Source organism: Erinaceus europaeus, chromosome 5 (assembly GCF_950295315.1).
Source record: "Erinaceus europaeus chromosome 5, mEriEur2.1, whole genome shotgun sequence".
Classification (NCBI taxonomy): domain Eukaryota; kingdom Metazoa; phylum Chordata; class Mammalia; order Eulipotyphla; family Erinaceidae; genus Erinaceus; species Erinaceus europaeus.
In genome coordinates this window covers 37029250-37047320 of record NC_080166.1, presented here as the reverse complement: position 1 = coordinate 37047320, position 18071 = coordinate 37029250, and the positions used below count along the sequence as shown (strand labels likewise).

General features: G+C 39.6%; 1 protein-coding gene across 2 annotated transcripts in view; it reads left to right on the top strand.

The window, feature by feature from the left end:
• Positions 1–18071, top strand: part of ADAMTS12 (ADAM metallopeptidase with thrombospondin type 1 motif 12) — a 422633-nt gene that overhangs the window by 350859 nt on the left and 53703 nt on the right. For both annotated transcript variants that reach the window (XM_007535890.3, XM_060191210.1), the window contains one exon: positions 14931–16034. In XM_007535890.3, the coding sequence (XP_007535952.2) occupies positions 14931–16034 (1104 nt within the window). The remainder of the gene's footprint in view (positions 1–14930; positions 16035–18071) is intronic.

The window sequence follows — 18071 nt, the reverse complement described above, 5'->3', positions numbered from 1 at the left end:
ATTGATTGATTTACATATATTAAACCAACCTTGCATGCCTGGGATAAACCCCACTTGGTCATGATGAACCTTCTTTTTGCTATACTGCTGTAACCGGTTGGTTAGAATTTTGCTCAAAATTTTCGCATCTATGTTCATCAGAGATATTGGTCTGTAGTTTTCTTTTTTGGTTGTGTCCCTGTCTGCTTTTGGTATCAGAGTGATGTTGGCTTCATAGAAGCTGGCAGGGAGTATTCCAGTGTCTTCAATCTTCTGGAAGACTTTTAAAAGTAGAGATATTAGTTCTTCTTTGAAAGTTTTGTAGAATTCATTTGTAAAACCATCTGGTCCAGGACTTTTATTTTTGGGGAGATTTTTGATAACTGTTTCAATTTCATTAGCTGTGATGGGCCTGTTCATGTTATCCACTTCCTCTTTACTTAGTTTTGGAAGTTGGTAGGTATGTAGGAAATCATCCATTTCTTTAGCTTGGTGGCATATAGTTCTTCATAGAAGCCTCGCATGATATGTTGAATTTCTCCAGTGTCTTTTGTGATAACTCCTTTTTCATTTAGTATCTGATTTATTTGGGTCTTCTCCCTTTTTTGTTTTGTGAATCTGGCTAAAGATTAGTTGATTTTGTTCACTCTTTCGAAGAACCAACATTTACTTTCGTTGATCTTTTGTATGGTTTTCTTACTCTCAATGTTATTTATTTCCACCCTAACTTTAGTGATTTCTGTCCTTCTGGTTGCTTTAGGGTTCCTTTGTTCTTCTTCTTCTAGGTCTTTAAGATGTGCAATAAGGCTGTTTATTTGTGCTTTTTCTTGTTTCCTAATGTGTGCTTGTATAGCTATGAACTTCCTCCCTATTAGTACTGCCTTAGTTGTGTCCCAGATATTTTGATAGCTTGTGTTTTCATTTTCATTAAATTCTCGAAATACTTTGATTTCTTCCTTGATTTCCTCTTTGACCCAGAACTTGTTAAGAAGTGTACTGTTGAGCTTCCACATTTTGGGACTGTTACTAATCTTTTGTTGATTGTTAAGTGTTAGTTTAATTCCACTGTGGTCTGAGAAGATGCTTGGGATAATTTCAATCCTCTTGAATTTTCTGATGCTGTCTTTGTGGCCTAATATATGGTCTATCCTTGAGAATGACCCATGTGTATTTGAGTAAAATGTGTATTCCAGTTTCTTGGGATGAATGACTCTGAAAATGTCCCAATAGTTCTAGTTTATCTATCTCTTCATTTAGCTCCCTTATGTCTTTATTGATTTTCTGCATGAATGATCTGTCAAGTTGAGATAGTGGGGTTTTGAAGTCTCCTACTATGATTGTATTGCTGTAGCTCTTTCAGTAAAAGTTTGATGTATTTAGATGGCTTCTCATTGGGTGCATAGATGTTAATAATTGTTAAGTCCTCTTGATTGACTGATCCTCTGAGCATTAACTAGTATACATTCCTATCTTTTTTTTGTCTTATCTATTTTAAAGTCTATCATGTCAGATATGAGAATAGCTGTTCCTGCCCTTTTTTGTGGGCCATTGGCTTGTATGATAGTTTTCCATCCTTTCACTTTAAGTGTGTGTTTGTCTTGTTGAGTTAGGTGGGTTTCCTGTAGACAGCATATTGTTGGGTTGTATTTTCTGATCCATCTTCCTACTCTGTGTCTTTTAATACATCAATTCAGGCCATTGACATTTATTGATATCAAAGATTGAGGATATTTTAATGCCATTCTTGTAGAGTTTTAGAGTGTTTTGATATATGTCCTATATATGGTGGTCTGATTGTTTATCGGAGACCTTTCAGAACTTCTTTCAGGGCAGGATTGGTGATAGTTGATTCATTCAACTGTTGCTTGTCTGAGAAGGTTTTGATGCCTCCATCTAGTCTGAATGACAGTCTAGCAGGATATAGTATTCTTGGTTGAAAGCCTTTCTCATTGAGCACTCGATAGATATCGATAGATATCTTGCCATTCTCTTCTGTTTGTATGGAGAAGTCTGCTGCTAATCTTTTGGATTTTCCTTTGGAGGTGACTGTTTTTCTCTTTCAGCCTTCAGGATCCTTTCTTTATCCTTATCCTTTCCATTCTAAGTATGATATGTCTTGGTGTCTTTAGGTCTGGGTTAATTCTGTTTGGGACCCTCTGGGCTTCTTGAATCTTTATGTCTTTGATGTTGTCTAGGCTAGAGAAATTTTCAGCTATTATGGCCTGGAGAATGCTTTCTTCCTCTCCTTCTCTTTCTTCCTCTGGTATGACAATAAGGCGTATATTGTTTCTTTTGAAGTCATCCCATAGGACTCTGTTGTTGTTTTCAGCACCTCTTAATCTCTTTTTGAGATCTCTTACTTCTTTTTTAGTTGTCTCTAATTCGTCCTCGATCTTACTAATTCTTCAGCCTCATTGATTCTATTCTCTCTGCCCTCTACTGTTTTCTGGAGTTCATCTATTTTGTTGCCCTGTTTTGATACTGTTTTAGCTTGTTTAGCTAGTTGTGTTCTTAGCTCAGGGATTTCAGCTTTCAGCTCTCTAATAACCATGAGATAATTAGTATTTTCTTCCATAGTCTCATTTTTTGTCCCTGTATTTCTGATTATAATTTTTTCAAATTCTTTACTCACTCCTATGATTATTTCCTTAGCTGGTGTTTGGATATTGAACTGATTATTTTGTGCTTCACCCTCTAGGGAACTTTTAGCTGGACTCTTGTCCTGGTTCGTTTCTCCAATATTTCTTCTTGTTGTTTTAACCATTTTATATATTATGTTATGAGTTTCCTCTCTCAGTACTTTTCAAATTACTGATCACTAGTGCCTGGATTGACTTGTGTCTAAGTAAGTTAATTAAAGGGTTCACAGTGGTGGAAGTTAACAGTTGTTTCACTAGTATTTTAATCCCTGAGTTGGAGCTCAGTGGTTTAAAAGCCTCTTTTTTTTTTTTCTTCTTCCCTGTAGGCTATGGGAGACTGAGGGCTTTTAAACTATCAATAGGCTTCTTAGCTTAATCACTGACTCCTGACTAAGAGATAAATCAGTGTGTGGCAGAGATAATCCAGTGGTTATGCAAAGAGTCTTTCACAGCCCCACAGCTATGCCACCGAGGTATAGGTCTTCTGAGTTTCTTGGTCAGATCTCTGTCCCCTGGTGTCCCTTCCTGTCACTGCTCCAGATTCTGAGGGCAGTAGCAGTGGAGACTCAGAGTTACACTTGGTGAGTCTCTGGGGAGTCCTCTCCTCCCTTAAGCTGTCCCCTTGTTGGTGGAGCAGACTGGGGGTGGTGTCTCAACTGATAAACTGCTGGACTGTTAGCAGTCACTTAATCTCTCCCTATGCTCCTCTCTGTCACCAGCCACACATTTTTGTACTGACCGGTGATTTAGTGGGTTCCTGTGGTCATTCTAGTCCTGTCTTGTTTTGGTCCTGGGTGGTCTCCTTTGGTATTCCTAGTTGATACAGGAGAGGAGAGGAGAGGAGAGGAGAGGAGAGGAGAGGAGAGGAGAGGAGAGGAGAGGAGAGAAGAGGAGAGGAGAGAAAGAGATCTGCTGCTGCTTGTGATATTTAGAAATTTACCCAAACAAGTTTCACACACAGCTGCCAAGTGATGGAGCCAGGATTTGAGCAGTAGAAACTCTTTATCTATTTAAATAAAAAATAGATACAGAAAGAAAGATACAGAAAAATCAGAGCACTGCTCAGCTCTAATGGTGGTGCTAGGGAATGAACTTGGGTCCTCAGACTCTCAAGTGTGAAAGGCTTTTGCTTCACATTATGCTGTCTCCTGAGACCTCTAAATTTCACCTTTTTATAAGAACAACATTCCCATTGGATTGGAGTCCTTTCTAGTGATCTATGTTTAGCTGTACTGTCATTTTAAAGACTTTGTCCCCAAATAAGATAATTTTTGAAGTACACAGGGAAGTTGTGAGGGGGATTATGACTCCAATTGAATGTGTCTTTGATAAGTTCAATCCATGGGAAGTATCTAAGAGTTTCAGCTTCTTCTGTATCTGATTTTAATATGAGTGTCAACCATTCATTTATTAATTTCTAATATTATGCATTCAACATTTTTTATTTCTTTATTGGTGGATTAATGTTTTACAGTCAAAAGTAAATATAATAGCTTATACATGCATAAAATTTTTCCACACAAAAATACAACACTCTCTAGGTCCTCTGCCATCATGTTCCAGGACCTGAACTCCCCCCAGCAATCCTCCCCATCCCAGAGTATTTTTTTTTAATATTTATTTTATTTGTTTATTCCCTCTTGTTGCCCTTGTTGTTTTATTGTTGTAGTTATTATTGTCGTAGTTGTTGGATAGGACAGAGAGAAATGGAGAGAGGTAGGGAAGAAAGAGAGGGGGAGAGAAAGATAGACACCTGCAGACCTGCTTCACCGCCTGTGAAGCGACTCCCCTGCAGGTGGGGATTCAGGGCTCAAACCAGGATCCTCATGCCGGTCCTTGTGCTTTGCGCCACCTGCGCTTAACCTGCTGTGCTACAGCCCTACTCCCTAGAGTTTTTTATTTTGGTGCAACACACCAACTCCAGTCCAAGTACTGCTTAGTGTTTTCTCTTCTGATCTTCTTCCTGTGAGTGAGGTCCTCCATATTCATCCTTCTATTTCTGACTTATTTCACTTAACATGATTTTTTCAAGCTCCATCCACGATGAGCTGAAAACAGTGAAATCACCATTTATACTCTGAAAATGTCCAATCTTTATAGCTTATCTATTTCTTCATTTAGCTACTTTAATTCTTTATTTTATTTAATTTTTATATATATTTATTTTCCCTTTTGTTGCCCTTGTTTTTTATTGTTGTTGTTGTTGTTGTTGTTGTTATCGATGTTGTCGTTGTTAGGACAGACAGAAATGGAGACAGGAGGGGAAGAGAGAGAAAGGGAGAAAGACAGACACCTACAGACCTGTGTCACTGCCTGTGAAGTGACTCCCCTGCAGGTGAGGAGCCGGGGGCTCGAACTGGTATCCTTATGTCAGTCCTTGCACTTTGCTACCACTGGACTCCCTATCTACTTCAATTCTTTATTGATTTTCTGCCTGGATGATCTCTGAAATTCAGAGAATGGGGTGTTTTAAGTCCCCTACTATTACTGTGTTGCTGTTAATATATTACTATAGCTCTTTCAGTAGAAATTTGATATATTTAGATTGCCTCTCCTTGGGTGCATAGATATTGATAAACATTAAATTCTCTGGATTGATTGATCCTCTGAGCATTAAGTAATGTTCATCCCTATCTTTTTAAAATTTATTTATTTTAAGGTCTATCATGTAAGATAAGAGCATATCTATTCCTGCCCCTTTCTTGTAGTCCATTGGCTTGTATGGTAGTTTTCCATCCTTTCACTTTGTGTCTGTGTTTATCTTGTTGAACTTGGCGTGGGGGTTCCTGCAAACAACCAATGGTTGGGTTGTGTTTTCTGATACATCTTCCTACTCTGTGCCTTTTAATAGGAGAATTCAGGCCATTGACATTTATTGATGTTATAGATTGAAGATATTTTAATGCCATTATTGAAGATTTTTAGAGTGTTCTGGTATGGTTATGGTGATCTGATTGTTTATCAGAGACCTTTCAGAACTTCTTTCAGGGCAGGCTTAGTGATAGTTGGTTCCTTCAACTGTTGCTTGTCTGAGAAGGTTTTTATTCCTCCATATAGTCTGAATGACAGTCTATCAGGATACAGTAGTCTTGGTTGAAAGCCTTTCTCATTGAGCACTCAATAGATATCTTGCCATTCTCTTCTGGCCTGTAGTGTTTATGTGGAGAAATCTGCTGCTAATCTTATGGGTTTTCCTCTGTAAGTCTCTTTTTTCTCTTAAAACCTTCAGGATCCTTTCTTTATCCTTATTCCTTCTCATTCTAAATGTTATATGTCTTGGTGTCTTTAAGTATGGGTTAATTCTATTTAGGACCATCTAGGCTTCTTGAACCTTTATGGCTTTTATGTTGTCTAGAGTAAGGACATTCTCATCTATTATGTCCTATAGAATGCTTTCTTCTCCTCCCTCTCTTTCTTCCTCAGGTAGGCCTATTATGTGTATATTATTTCTTTTGAAGTCAGAATGTCTCTGTTATTGTTTTCAGTATCTCTTAATGTCATATGTTTCTGTTGTTGTTTTCAGTATCTCTTAATCTTTTTTTGAGATATCTTCTTTCTTAGTTTTCTCTAATTTGTCCTCAATCTTGCTAATTCTGTTTTCTGCCTCATTCATTCTATTCCTTCTGTAGTATTCTATAGCTCAGCTACTTTGTTGCACTGTTGTGATACTGTATTAGCTTGTTCAGCTAGTTGTGCTATTAGCTCAACTATTTCAACTTTCAGCTCTCTAATTACCTCAAGATAGTTAGTGCTTTCTTCAGAGTCTCATTTGTTGTTTCTGCATTTCTTATGACAATTCTTTCAAACTCTTTACTCATTTCTTTGATTAATCCCTCAACTAGCATTTGGATATTGATCTCATTCTTTTGTGTTTTTACTTTTGGAGGGCTTTAAGCTGGACTTTTGTCCTAGTTCATTCCTCCAATATTTCTCCTTGGTTTAACCATTATAATGTGTTATTAGCTCATTCTCTCAGTACTATTCAGTCCACTGATCACTCTTGCCTGGATTGACTTGTATCTAAATAAGGTACTTAGAGTTCACAGTTGTGGAAATTAACAGTTATTTCAATGTTATTGCAGTCCCTGAGTTGAATCACAGTGGCTTTTAAGGCCTCTTTTGTTCTTTTTCTTCCCTATTGGCTATGGTAGCCTGAGGGCTTTTTACCTATAAGTAACTATAAAGCTTAATCCCTCACTCCAGTGACTTGGTGGGTTACCAAAGTAGTCCTGGTTTCGTCATGTTGCAGTCTCAAGTGATCTTTGATATTCCTTGCTGTTTAGAGAAGTTTCTCAACTGGATAGAGCTGGAAGTCTGGGCAGAGTTGTGGTCTCTGGATGCTTTAGTGATTTGGTGGGTTCCCAAACTATTCTAGTCCTTCAACATTTTTATGTCTGAAGCACCATCTGTTTCTCTGTTAAGACCTTTAGCCCAGATTCCCTGATAAGCACTCACCTACATTTTTAAATTTTGCTCTTAACATTGTAGCTCTGAGACAAGTGTGAGACCCCTCCCTCAAATTTCCCTCAGGTTGGTGGAGTCAGTTAATTGAACAGAAGACCTCTTTCTCAGTGGGCTCCCTCCAGAGGGCTTAATCTGTAAGTGGTGGCAAGAGAGGGCAAAATAACTCCCTAGGAGAACATTAGCAGACTGGAAAGCTGCACACCTAGTACAGATTTTAAAATTATAAGGTAAGGACATAAGGTAATGATAGCAGATGTTTGTTTGGAGAATTGTGAAACTCCCAATTGAGATGAATTCTAAGTGTGATGCTGTGTCCTGAATTTATCTCATCTAAAGGGCTTGACAGCTCCTATGGAGATAAACACAGTCAGAAGATGTACTAAAAGAAGTGTGTGCCTGACTATATAAAAACAGGGCTCCACGCTCTGACATGACAATGAGGAAAAGAAATTCAGTTTTCAGGTTGCTATACTTGGTAGATAGCTGACACTGACCCAGTAGCCACCGTTTGCCCCTGTGGTAAGGAGTAGCAGCCACTATTATTAGGAAAACTCTCTCTTGAGGGTAAATCAAGGAAACTAATGGAGGATAAGTGGTAGGTTTGCTAGAGAATATATGAACTCCTCCTAGACCCAGCTCTCCACTCACTAAGTTTTACTGTACCACTTGGAAATGGTGCCAGTATTTATGGAAGCTTTAAAAAGGGTATGGACACTATAGTGCCAGGTGGGGGGAAGCTAAAGATTCTGGAATTTTAGCTTGAAATCTTCTCATTGTTCAATGCTGACCATGAATCCAGTTTCTATATTTCATTTGTTTGTATGCATGTTGTACAGACCAGTGGTAGGGAATAGCACAATGGCTACAGCATTCACTCTGTTCTGTGTGAGGTCTTGGGTTTGAGCTCTGTCACATTATGGATGTCACAGGAAGAACTTCATGAATGGCAAGGTATTCTGTCCTCTCTTTCTCTGTGTCTCACTTTCTAACAATATATAATTTAAAATATTATACCAGGGAGGCTTCTCAGTAATATAACAGATGTGTGAGTCCTTTAATTTATTCCTTAATGTCACATTAAAAAAAAAGATTGAACAGACAAAAAAATTTATGTCATTGGACCAAATTTACATATGGGAGCCACTTTGCAATGTCTGCTCTAGAGTGGCATTCTTGAGGGTCAGGAAGTAGCACACCCAGTTAAATGCACATAGTACTAGGTGGAAAGATCAGCATAAGGACCTGCATCTCACTTGTTGTAGGAAAGCTCCATGAATGGTAAAGCAGGTTTTCAGATGCCTTTCTCTCTCTCTCCTCTATCTCCTCCTCCCCTTTCAATTTCTCTCTGTCCTATCAAATAAAATAGAAAAAATAAAAGGCCGCTGGTAGTGGTGGATTCATAGTGCTGACATTGAGCCCCAGTGACAGGCCTGGTGGCAATAAAATAAAGAAAGGGGGGCATTCTGTTTTAAAAATAAAATATAATTACTGTAACTAAATCACGAGTTGGGTAGCTATTATTTATTCCTGCTTTATAATTTAAGGTTGTGCAAATTTTCACAATGAGTAAAGTCATTTAGTACTTGTAATTTGGTTATTGAAGAAACACATCCATCTATCTGTCAACCTCAGGAAATCTGAAATGGAAAGATCCCAGCTATAAACTCATATATCTCCACGTATCTTCTAGGTGTGCTCTTATAGTCACACAGTCACATCTTCAGACAGCTGTTTTTTCTGTGTGTGTGTGTGTGTGTGAGAGAGAGAGAGAGAGAGAGAGAGAGAGAGAGAGAGAGAGATTAATAGTAGGTTATAAGATTACAGTGTATAGGGTACAGGGGTGCATATGTTCTTTCAAATTAGTGTTTCAGTGTCCTTCGGATAAATGTCTAAGAGTGGTATTGTTAGATCATAAATTACCCAAAGGGGATGCACTAATCTGCATCCCATTAGCAATATAACAGAGTTCCTTTTTCTTTACAGAAAAATACATCAGACAGCTGTTCACCTCAGCTTCCCAAACACAGGTCTCTAGAGAGACATCCACCCAAGCCCTCTGTTCTTATCATTGTTATTACTATGATAAAATACTATATAAGTAACAATAAAAGCTTCCAGTGGCCACTTGTCTTCAATATATTATGCACTGAGTTAGAACTAATATTGCATGTCATCCCCTCAGAAGTCTTGAAAAGTGGGTATAGACTAATTTACAAATGAAGAAGCTAAGGTTTCTTTAAGTTTTACATGGGAGAAATACCATAGTAATGGCAAAAAGGGGCCTTCTAGTCCAATGTGAGGTGAAAGGCACATACACATGTACTTTGGGATTTTCTTAATTGTTTGGGAGAACAATTTTCTTAATTGTTTGGAAAGAGAAACTTAGTGTTTTTCCCATCCTCACACCATAAAATACTAGTTTTCCTCCTATACCTTAGAATGTGGTCCTATTTGGAGATAGGGTCTATATAGTAATGTTAGGTATTAAAGGTAGTAATATTAAAATGAAGTTATTAGCATAGGCTGTAGTAAAAAGAAATACCTAGAAAGACCTGAGTACTACTCTGCTATTTTATCCAGTATGGAAAATTGAACCAAAGGTCTCACACATATAAGCCATGCCCTCTACTGCTGAGCCACTTCCCCAGCCGCCATTTTTGAATTTATTTTATTTTATTTTTATTTATTCCCTTTTGTTGCCCTTGTTGTTTTATTGTTGTAGTCATCATTGATGTCATTGTTGTTGGATAGGACAGAGAGAAATGGAGAGAGGAGGTGAAGAGAAACACAGACACCTGCAGACCTGCTTCACCACTTGTGAAACGACTCCCTTGCAGGTGGGAAGCAGGGGGCTTGAACCGGGATCCTTACACCGGTCCTTGAACTTTGCACCACCTGTGCTTAACCCGCTGTGCTACAGCCCGACTCCCCATTTTTGAATTTTTTAAAGATGCTTAAAAACTGCACAATGATGTGTTACTTCTCTATGGCCATTAGAAACATTTAAAGTCAAAGCAAACAAAACTGGAATGGAGAGAGAGAAAACAAAGTCAATGAGTTTTCTGCTATATTGCTACCTACTGTGACATTTCCTGTGAGATAAAAATTCAGTGGGGAAGGAGTGGGGTACTATGCACTACTATTTGGGAACCATTGGCATTACTCCAGGCTGCCTTTGTGAATCAGCTCTCCCAAAATAAAGAATGAGGCCTCCAGCCTGGGAAACTGTTCAAACACAGAGGAGGATTATTTAGTTGGACTAGTAGATGTTTATGAAGTGAAGATTTGAAAATGCAAGGGCTTCAGCTTTGAATGTCACAAGTAGAGAGCAATCTTGGATAAGTAAATGGATGAAACATAAGTATATTCCTAAACAGGAAAGGCAGATAAATTGTGGCAAACTACGGAAATACATACCAGCAGCTTGCTCTTTCCAGGCTCCAAAGTAAGTCATGGAAAGTTCTGGGAGAGGCCATCTCTTGAATAGTGAACTCTCAGATTTTTAGTTGATGGAATCCATTTCAGTGAAAAGTGTTTATGTATTTCTAGATCCATGAATATTTTATTCATTAAAGTTTAATTTTACTATATCAAAGCAAATTTGGAAGTTCAGTCTTAGAGTAGGGCTATTGAGTGTTTTGTTGACATCTCAGAATCACAGATGTGTTTGTTTACTCCAACCTTACTGTGACCTGTTCCTTAGTTTTATAGTCTCCTTAGCTCAGAACTATAACCTGTTTTTCAAAGGAACTGATTCACATATCAGTGAGTAATTATGCTTGATTGTCATAAACAAAAGAAAGTTTCTTCCATCAATATTATTCTCTTATACAGAGGAAACTGAAAACTGGACTTGAAGAGGCCCTAGATTTAAACGAGAAGAATGTATAAGCTTATAATGAAAAGAATTCTGTTTTTTTTTTTTTTCAGTTAAAATAGTCATTTAAAGGGAGTCGGGCTGTAGCGCAGCGGGTTAAGAGCAGGTGGCGCAAAGCACAAGGACCGGCATAAGGATCCCGGTTCGAACCCCAGCTCCCCACCTGCAGGGGAGTCGCTTCACAGGCGGTGAAGCAGGTCTGCAGGTGTCTATCTTTCTCCTCCTCTCTGTCTTCCCCTCCTCTCTCCATTTCTCTCTGTCCTGCAACAACAATAATAACTACAACAATAAAACAACAAGGGCAACAAAAGGGAATAAATAAATAAAATAAATATTTAAAAAAATAAATTAAAAAAATATATATAAAAAAATAGTCATTTAACTAGTATCATCTTGTTCCAAAAACTACTCTGTAAGTCAATTCTTCTTCTTCTAGCGTTTGCCCTTCTTCCGTAGCCAGTCAACAGCGTCAGGTTGAGCCTGATGTAAAGTTTCGAGACTTCCTTTGAATCTGGAGAGGTGGCAGTCGTTGACTATGTGGGTCATAGTCTGTCTGTAGCCACAGGGGCAGTTGGGGTCGTCTCTGGCTCCCCAGCGATGGGACATAGCGGCGCACCGGCCATGGCCTGTTCGATAGCGATTGAGGAGGGCCCAATCATAACGTGCTAGGTCAAAGCCGGGTTGACGCTTGCAGGGGTCTGTGATGAGGTGTTTGTTCTTTACCTCAGCTGACTGCCAACTCTGTTTCCAAGAGTCTGGAACAGAGAAGTTCAGTGTGGGCATAGGGGGCCAGATTGGGTGATGAGACGTCAAGCGTTGGACAGGGTGGGCAGAGATATCATTGTAAGTCAATGATGACTAGTAAATGGTTCCTGTTTCAGGGTAGCTTTTGAGAATTCTAGACTTTCATCAGATCAATAAGTGAAGTCAGTGAATAGCTACTTATCCAGATTAGAAGTGGCGGTCCATGAAATAAGTCAAATTCTTGCTCTGCCACTGGCTTACATCTCTCAAGGAAGTCCCCATGTCTCAGTCAAATTCACAGTGTCTGAGTGAGGTTTTCTGAGGTGCGACCAGCGTTATCTAACTGCAAAGAGACAAGATACATTATAACTAACTTATTAGATTCTAGACAATATGTAAACACCTAACAATGTCTTTTTCATATATTTATTTATTTCCTTTTGTTGCCCTTGTTTTGTTGTTGCAGTTATTATTGTTGTTGATGTCGTTGTTGGATAGGACAGAGAGAAATGGAGAGAGGAAGGGAAGAAAGAGAGAAGGAGAGGAAAATACCTGCAGACCTGCTTCACTGCCTGTGAAGTGATGCCCCTGCAGGTGGGGGAGCCGGGGGCTCAAACCGGCATCCTTACGCCAGTCCTTGTGCTTTGCGCCATGTGCGCTTAACCCACTGTGCTATCTACTGCCTGTCTCCCCTACCCGACAATGTCTTAATAACATCACCAACAGAGGTACTGGGCAGTGGTGCTCCTGGTTTAGTGCACACATTACAGTGCATGAGCACCTGGGTTCAAGCCACTGATCACCTGCAGGGTGAAGCTTCACAATTGATGAAGCAGTGGTGCTGGTATCACTCTTTTTCCCCCTCTACCTCCCCCTGCCCTCTTGACTCCCCCCCTTATTGGAGGATTAATGTTGATTTCTAATTCTATCCAAATAAATAAAAATAAAGTTTTAAAAATAACATCCTACCCTAAGAAAGAAATAACTACCCTAAGAAAACTGGAATTACTTTCTCATAGAAAGACTAGGTGATGTGGTCCAGAAGGTGGCACAGTGGATAAAGCATTGGATTCTCAACCATGAGGTCCTGAGTTCAGTCCCCAGCAGCACATGTACCAGAGTGATATCTGGTTCTTTGCCTCTCTCTGCCTGTCTTTCTCATTAATAAATAAATTCTTAAAAAAAAAAAAAAGAAATAAAGACTAGGCGAGGGGGTCAAGCAGAAGGTAGCACAGTGGGTTAAATGCATGTGCTTCAGTGTAAGGATCCCAGATAGAACCCTCGGCTCCTCACTCGTAGGGGGGTTGCTTCACAAGGGATGAAGCAGGTCTGCAGGTGTCTTTCTTTCTCCCCACCCTGTCTTCCCCTCCTCTCTTAATTTTTCTCTGTCCTATCCAACAACAACGACAGCAATACCAACAATGATAAACAGCAAGGGCAACAAAGGGGAAAAAATAGCCTCCAGGAGCAGTAGATTTATAGTGCAGGCACTGAGCCCAGGGATAGTCCTGGAGGCAAAAAGAAAAACGAAAGAAAGAAAGACTAGGCGAAAAACCCAGAAGTAGGTCTGATAGATTTGGTGGACCCTCACACTGGCAGTACATGAGGTCTTGAGTTCAAGCCCTGGTACCACATGGGACCACCTTGAATTATCATTCAAGGGGAGTTCCATGAATGGTGGAGCTATGGTATAATGTTTCTCTCTCTCTCTCTCTCTCTCTCTCTCCTTAAAACATAGAGAATTGGTTCTGGGGGCTGGGTGGTGATAGCACACCTGCTTGAGCACACTTGTACCCCCAGTCTCTACCTGCAGAGGTAAAGCTTTGTAAGTGGTGAAGCAGTGCTGCAGATGCCTCTCTGTCTCTCTTCTTCTCTCTTAATTTCTCTCTAGCCTACCAAAATAAAGGTAGGGAATGGCTGGCAAAAGTGAAGGCACTGAACACAGCAATAACCCAGGTGGCAATTAGAAAGAAAGAAACAAAGAACAGCAATAATTTCTTAATATACCCCCTTTCCCTCTCAATTTATGACTGTCTCCATTCAATAAATAAATAAATAAAGATGATAAAAAATTTAAAAAGAAAGAAGTGGTCCAGCAGGAGGAGGAGAATATATATTGCCTATTTCTCTCACCCTGTTAGTCCTTTCACATTAAATTGATGGTCTATCACATGCTGAAGATCAAAGGAAATGCTAATCACAGATTATAACTACAAGAAAAAATGAAGTTTCCCCCTAAAATTCCTGACACATATATTGTTTAATTTCCCATCATTGTATCAGCATCTAATATTTGTTGGATAACATTTATGAAATATGGACAATGTTTAAATAGATACAGTAAAGTTGTACCCACATACAGACCATCCACATTCAAAGATGAGCATAAGCTTCAGCTTTGAAGATCCTTTCCTGATCCCATCTGTTAAGAAATGATAAATTTGGTATTTGTTATTGTTTTGTTTGTCTACATATTTTACCATGCTTTAATTCACTAAAATATATTGTTTAAGCTATGTGTTATTGATGTGTCTATAAATAAGCTCACATCACATATTAAAAAAAGAAAGAAAGAAAGAAAATTGAGTCAGAAGACTATCAATATTACACAATTAGAAAACAAGAACCCTGGATTTATTCTCCAGGGGCCATATTATTTTTTAAAAAATAAGAAAAGATCAGGTGTATTGTTTAATTCAAAAGTTGTCTGGATCCAACTTCCAGCTGGTCTCCAGGATAAAAATACTTCCATGAGGACTTGAAAGAGCACAGAAATCAAATGAAAAGTTAGAGAATTTATTTATTTTTCTTTCTAATTGCCACCTGGGTTATTGCTGTGTTCAGTGCCTTCACAAAGAAATTATTGCTGTTCTTTGTTTCTTTCTTTCTAATTGCCACCTGGGTTATTGCTGTGTTCAGTGCCTTCACTTTTGCCAGCCATTCCCCACCTTTATTTTGGTAGGCTAGAGAGAAATTAAGAGAGAGATAAACAGAGAGACACTTTTAGTACTTGCTTCACTACTCATGAAGCTTCCCCCCTACTGGTGAGGAGCAAGGGTTCAAACCCCAGTCCTTGAGCATGATAACCTATTTGCTTAACCAGGTCACCAAGATATATTATTTCAAATGTTCACTTTCTGTTGGACCTATTTTGATTTGTTGTCAATTTTTTGCATAGGAACCAATGCCTCTACTCGACTAAACTAACAGTGGTCTCTCTTTTCCAGTGTTCTGTTTCCTGTGGTGGTGGAGTGCGGATTCGCAATGTCACATGTGCCAAGAACCACAATGAGCCTTGTGATGTGACAAGGAAACCCAATAGCCGAGCGTTATGTGGCCTGCAGCAATGCCCATCCAGCTGGAGAGTTCTGAAACCCAATAGAAATCCACTTTTCAATGGAAAAAAGCCATCTACACCTAAACAAGACCCCATCACGCCCATCCCTCCCACCACATCCAGTCCCAGAATTCTCACCACGACCATGGCCTTAGATCCTGTGCAAGCAAGTGCTCTGACCACTGACAGCCCTATTTCTACCTCAGCTTCTAGAGGAGACCTGGATGAGAAGCAGTGGCACAGTAGTTCAACCCCAACTGAACTGGACATTTCCACTGGAAGTACTTCCCAACCTTCCCTCACTACATGGTCTTTGAGTCCCCAGCCTAATAAAAAGAATGTTTCTATTTTGGATACTAGCCTTACCTCAGAGAGAAATCTTGTAGCCACAACCATGAGAGGTTCCGATTTGTTGTCTTCCCACACTCTGATGTGGCAGGTGACTCCATTTCACAGTACATTGACCAAAAAGCCAGACATGGAGATTCATAGTGGTTCAGGGGATGACAGGGAATTGCCTGAGGGTGAAACTGAAGGCAACTCTGTAACATGGACTAAAATCAGAGTACCTGCTAATGATGATTCAGTAGAAAGTACAGAAGTGCCACTTGAACCTCCACCAACTCCTTATCTCAAAGGGGGATCCTTGTGGTCATCCTTCAGCACAGTCATGGAAGGACTTCTACCCAGCCAAAGGCCTATCGTTCTCAAAAATGGTACCCCCAGAGCTGAGGGGATGGTCATGGACAAGCCAACTAATACTCCACTCCATCCAGAAGAGGACCACAGGGTAGCATCCTCAGAAAAGTCAGGAAATCATAACCCCTCAGAACTTCCAAGCAACATGAATCCAACACAGAGTTCAGGACCAGTCCTGACCAAGGAAGATGCAACAGGTCTGATTGCTGAAGGTTTTTTGCTGAACACCTCCAATTACAAACAGCTCTCTATGGACCACAGCCCTCCCCACTGGGTTGTTGGAAACTGGAGTAAGGTAAGAGTTGCATGTCTTACCCCATGCCTGATGTAATTTGGAAGAATGGCTAGGGATGTTGCTTTCTTGGGCAAATTTCAAAATGGACTTGAATAAGATAGTCTAGTGGGTGTTGGGGGAGGAAATGTAAAGCAATAAAGTTCATGTCCTTAACTGTTTCGTCCCTTTTTAACTCCAAAGAGTAAATACAAAACAAGAGTCTAGTGGTGGCAGACCCAAAGGAGTACATATGTTATGATGTGCAAGGACCCAGGTTCACTCCCCCTATCCCCACCTGCTGTGAGGAGGCTTCACAAGCAGTGAAGCAGGACTGTAGGTCTCTCATTTCAGCATCTACAACTTGGGGGCTGAAAATCATTAATATACAAAGTAAGACATGAAGAGGTCTTCTTTACCCCTACTTGACCCATTTGTCATATATTAGGTGGTTGTATATGTGTGGGTTCACTTCTGAACTTTAAATTCTGCTCCACTGATCTAAGTGTCCATTTTAAAAAATATTTATTTTCCTTTTGTTGCTCTTACTGTTTTATTGTTGTTGTTATTGATGTTGGATAGAACAGAGAGAAATGGAAAGAGGAGGGAAAGACAGAGAGGGGAAAAGAAAGATAGACACCTGCAGACCTGCTTTACCACTTGTGAAGTGACTCCCCTGCAGGTGGGGAGCCAGGGCCTCTAACCGGGATCCTTATGCTAGTCTTTGTGCTTTGCTCCACGTGTGCTTAACCCGCTGCGCTACAGCCCAACTCCCCGACTCCCCTAAGTGTCCATTTTTATTCCAGTACCATGATGTTTTGAATGCTGTTGCTTTGTAGTTTAACTGAAGTTGGGAAGTGTGATACCTCCATATTTTTCTTTTTTTCTCATAAGTGCTTTGGTAATTTGTGCACTTTTATGGTTCCACATAAAGTTTTGGACAAGTTGTTCAGTTCACTTAAAAAATGCCATTAGAATTTTGATAAAGGATTGTATTGAAATAGTAGATTGATTTTGGTAAAATGGCCATTTTAATAATGTTTATTTTCCCAATACAGGAACAAGTATTGCTCCTGCATGTCTGTGTGTCCTTCTCTATTTCTTTTAGCAATGTCCTATAGTTTTTGCTGTAAAGGCCCTTCACCTGCTTCATGAGATTAACACCAAGTTATTTTATTTTGGGGGAGTTCAAGTGTAAATGGGAGTGAATCTTTTATTTCACTTTCCTCTAACTCCTTGTTTGTATATAGAAAGGTCAGGAATGGTGTTAATTTTGTATCCTGATACTCTACTGAATTTATTACAGTTTCAGTATTCATGTATTTATTAAGGCTGTCTGTGTGTCCTAACACATGGTCTATCCTTGATAATGCTCTATGTGCATTTGAAATGAATTTATATTCATTTTTTCGAGAATGAAAGATTCTGAGAATATATCTGTTAAGCTCAACTCATCTACGACTTCTTTTAAGGCTAGAGGCCTTCCTTGTTGGTTTTTGTCATAATGAATTGACTCTTGCTGTGATTGATTTGTTAAGATCCCCAACTATTACTCTGCTTCTGTTGCTGTCTTCCTTATGGTCAGTAAATACCTTTTTAAAATATTTAGGTGCATGCATATATACAGTTATATCTTCCTGTTATATTGATCCTATGACCAATACATAGTATCCTGTGTGTCCCTTTTCACCTTCTTTGCCTGTAAGTCTAATTTATCTTATTAGAATAACTGTTCATGCTCTTTTGTTTGCACTATTGTCTTGGAATACGTTGCTCCAGCCTGTCACCCAGAGCTTCTGTTGGTCTTTCTTTTGAGTGTGTATTTCCTGGACACATAAAACAGATGGGTCTTGGGAGGCAGGCGGTAGCTCAGTGGGTTATGCGCACATGGCACGATGCACAAGGACCTGCATAAGTATCCCTTTGGAGCCCCAGGCTCCCCACCTGCAGGGGAGTCACTTCACAAGCAGTGAAACAGGTCTACAGGTGTCTATCTTTCTTTCCCCCTGTCTTCCCCTCCTCTTCTCTCCATTTCTGTCTGTCCTATCTAACAATGACGAC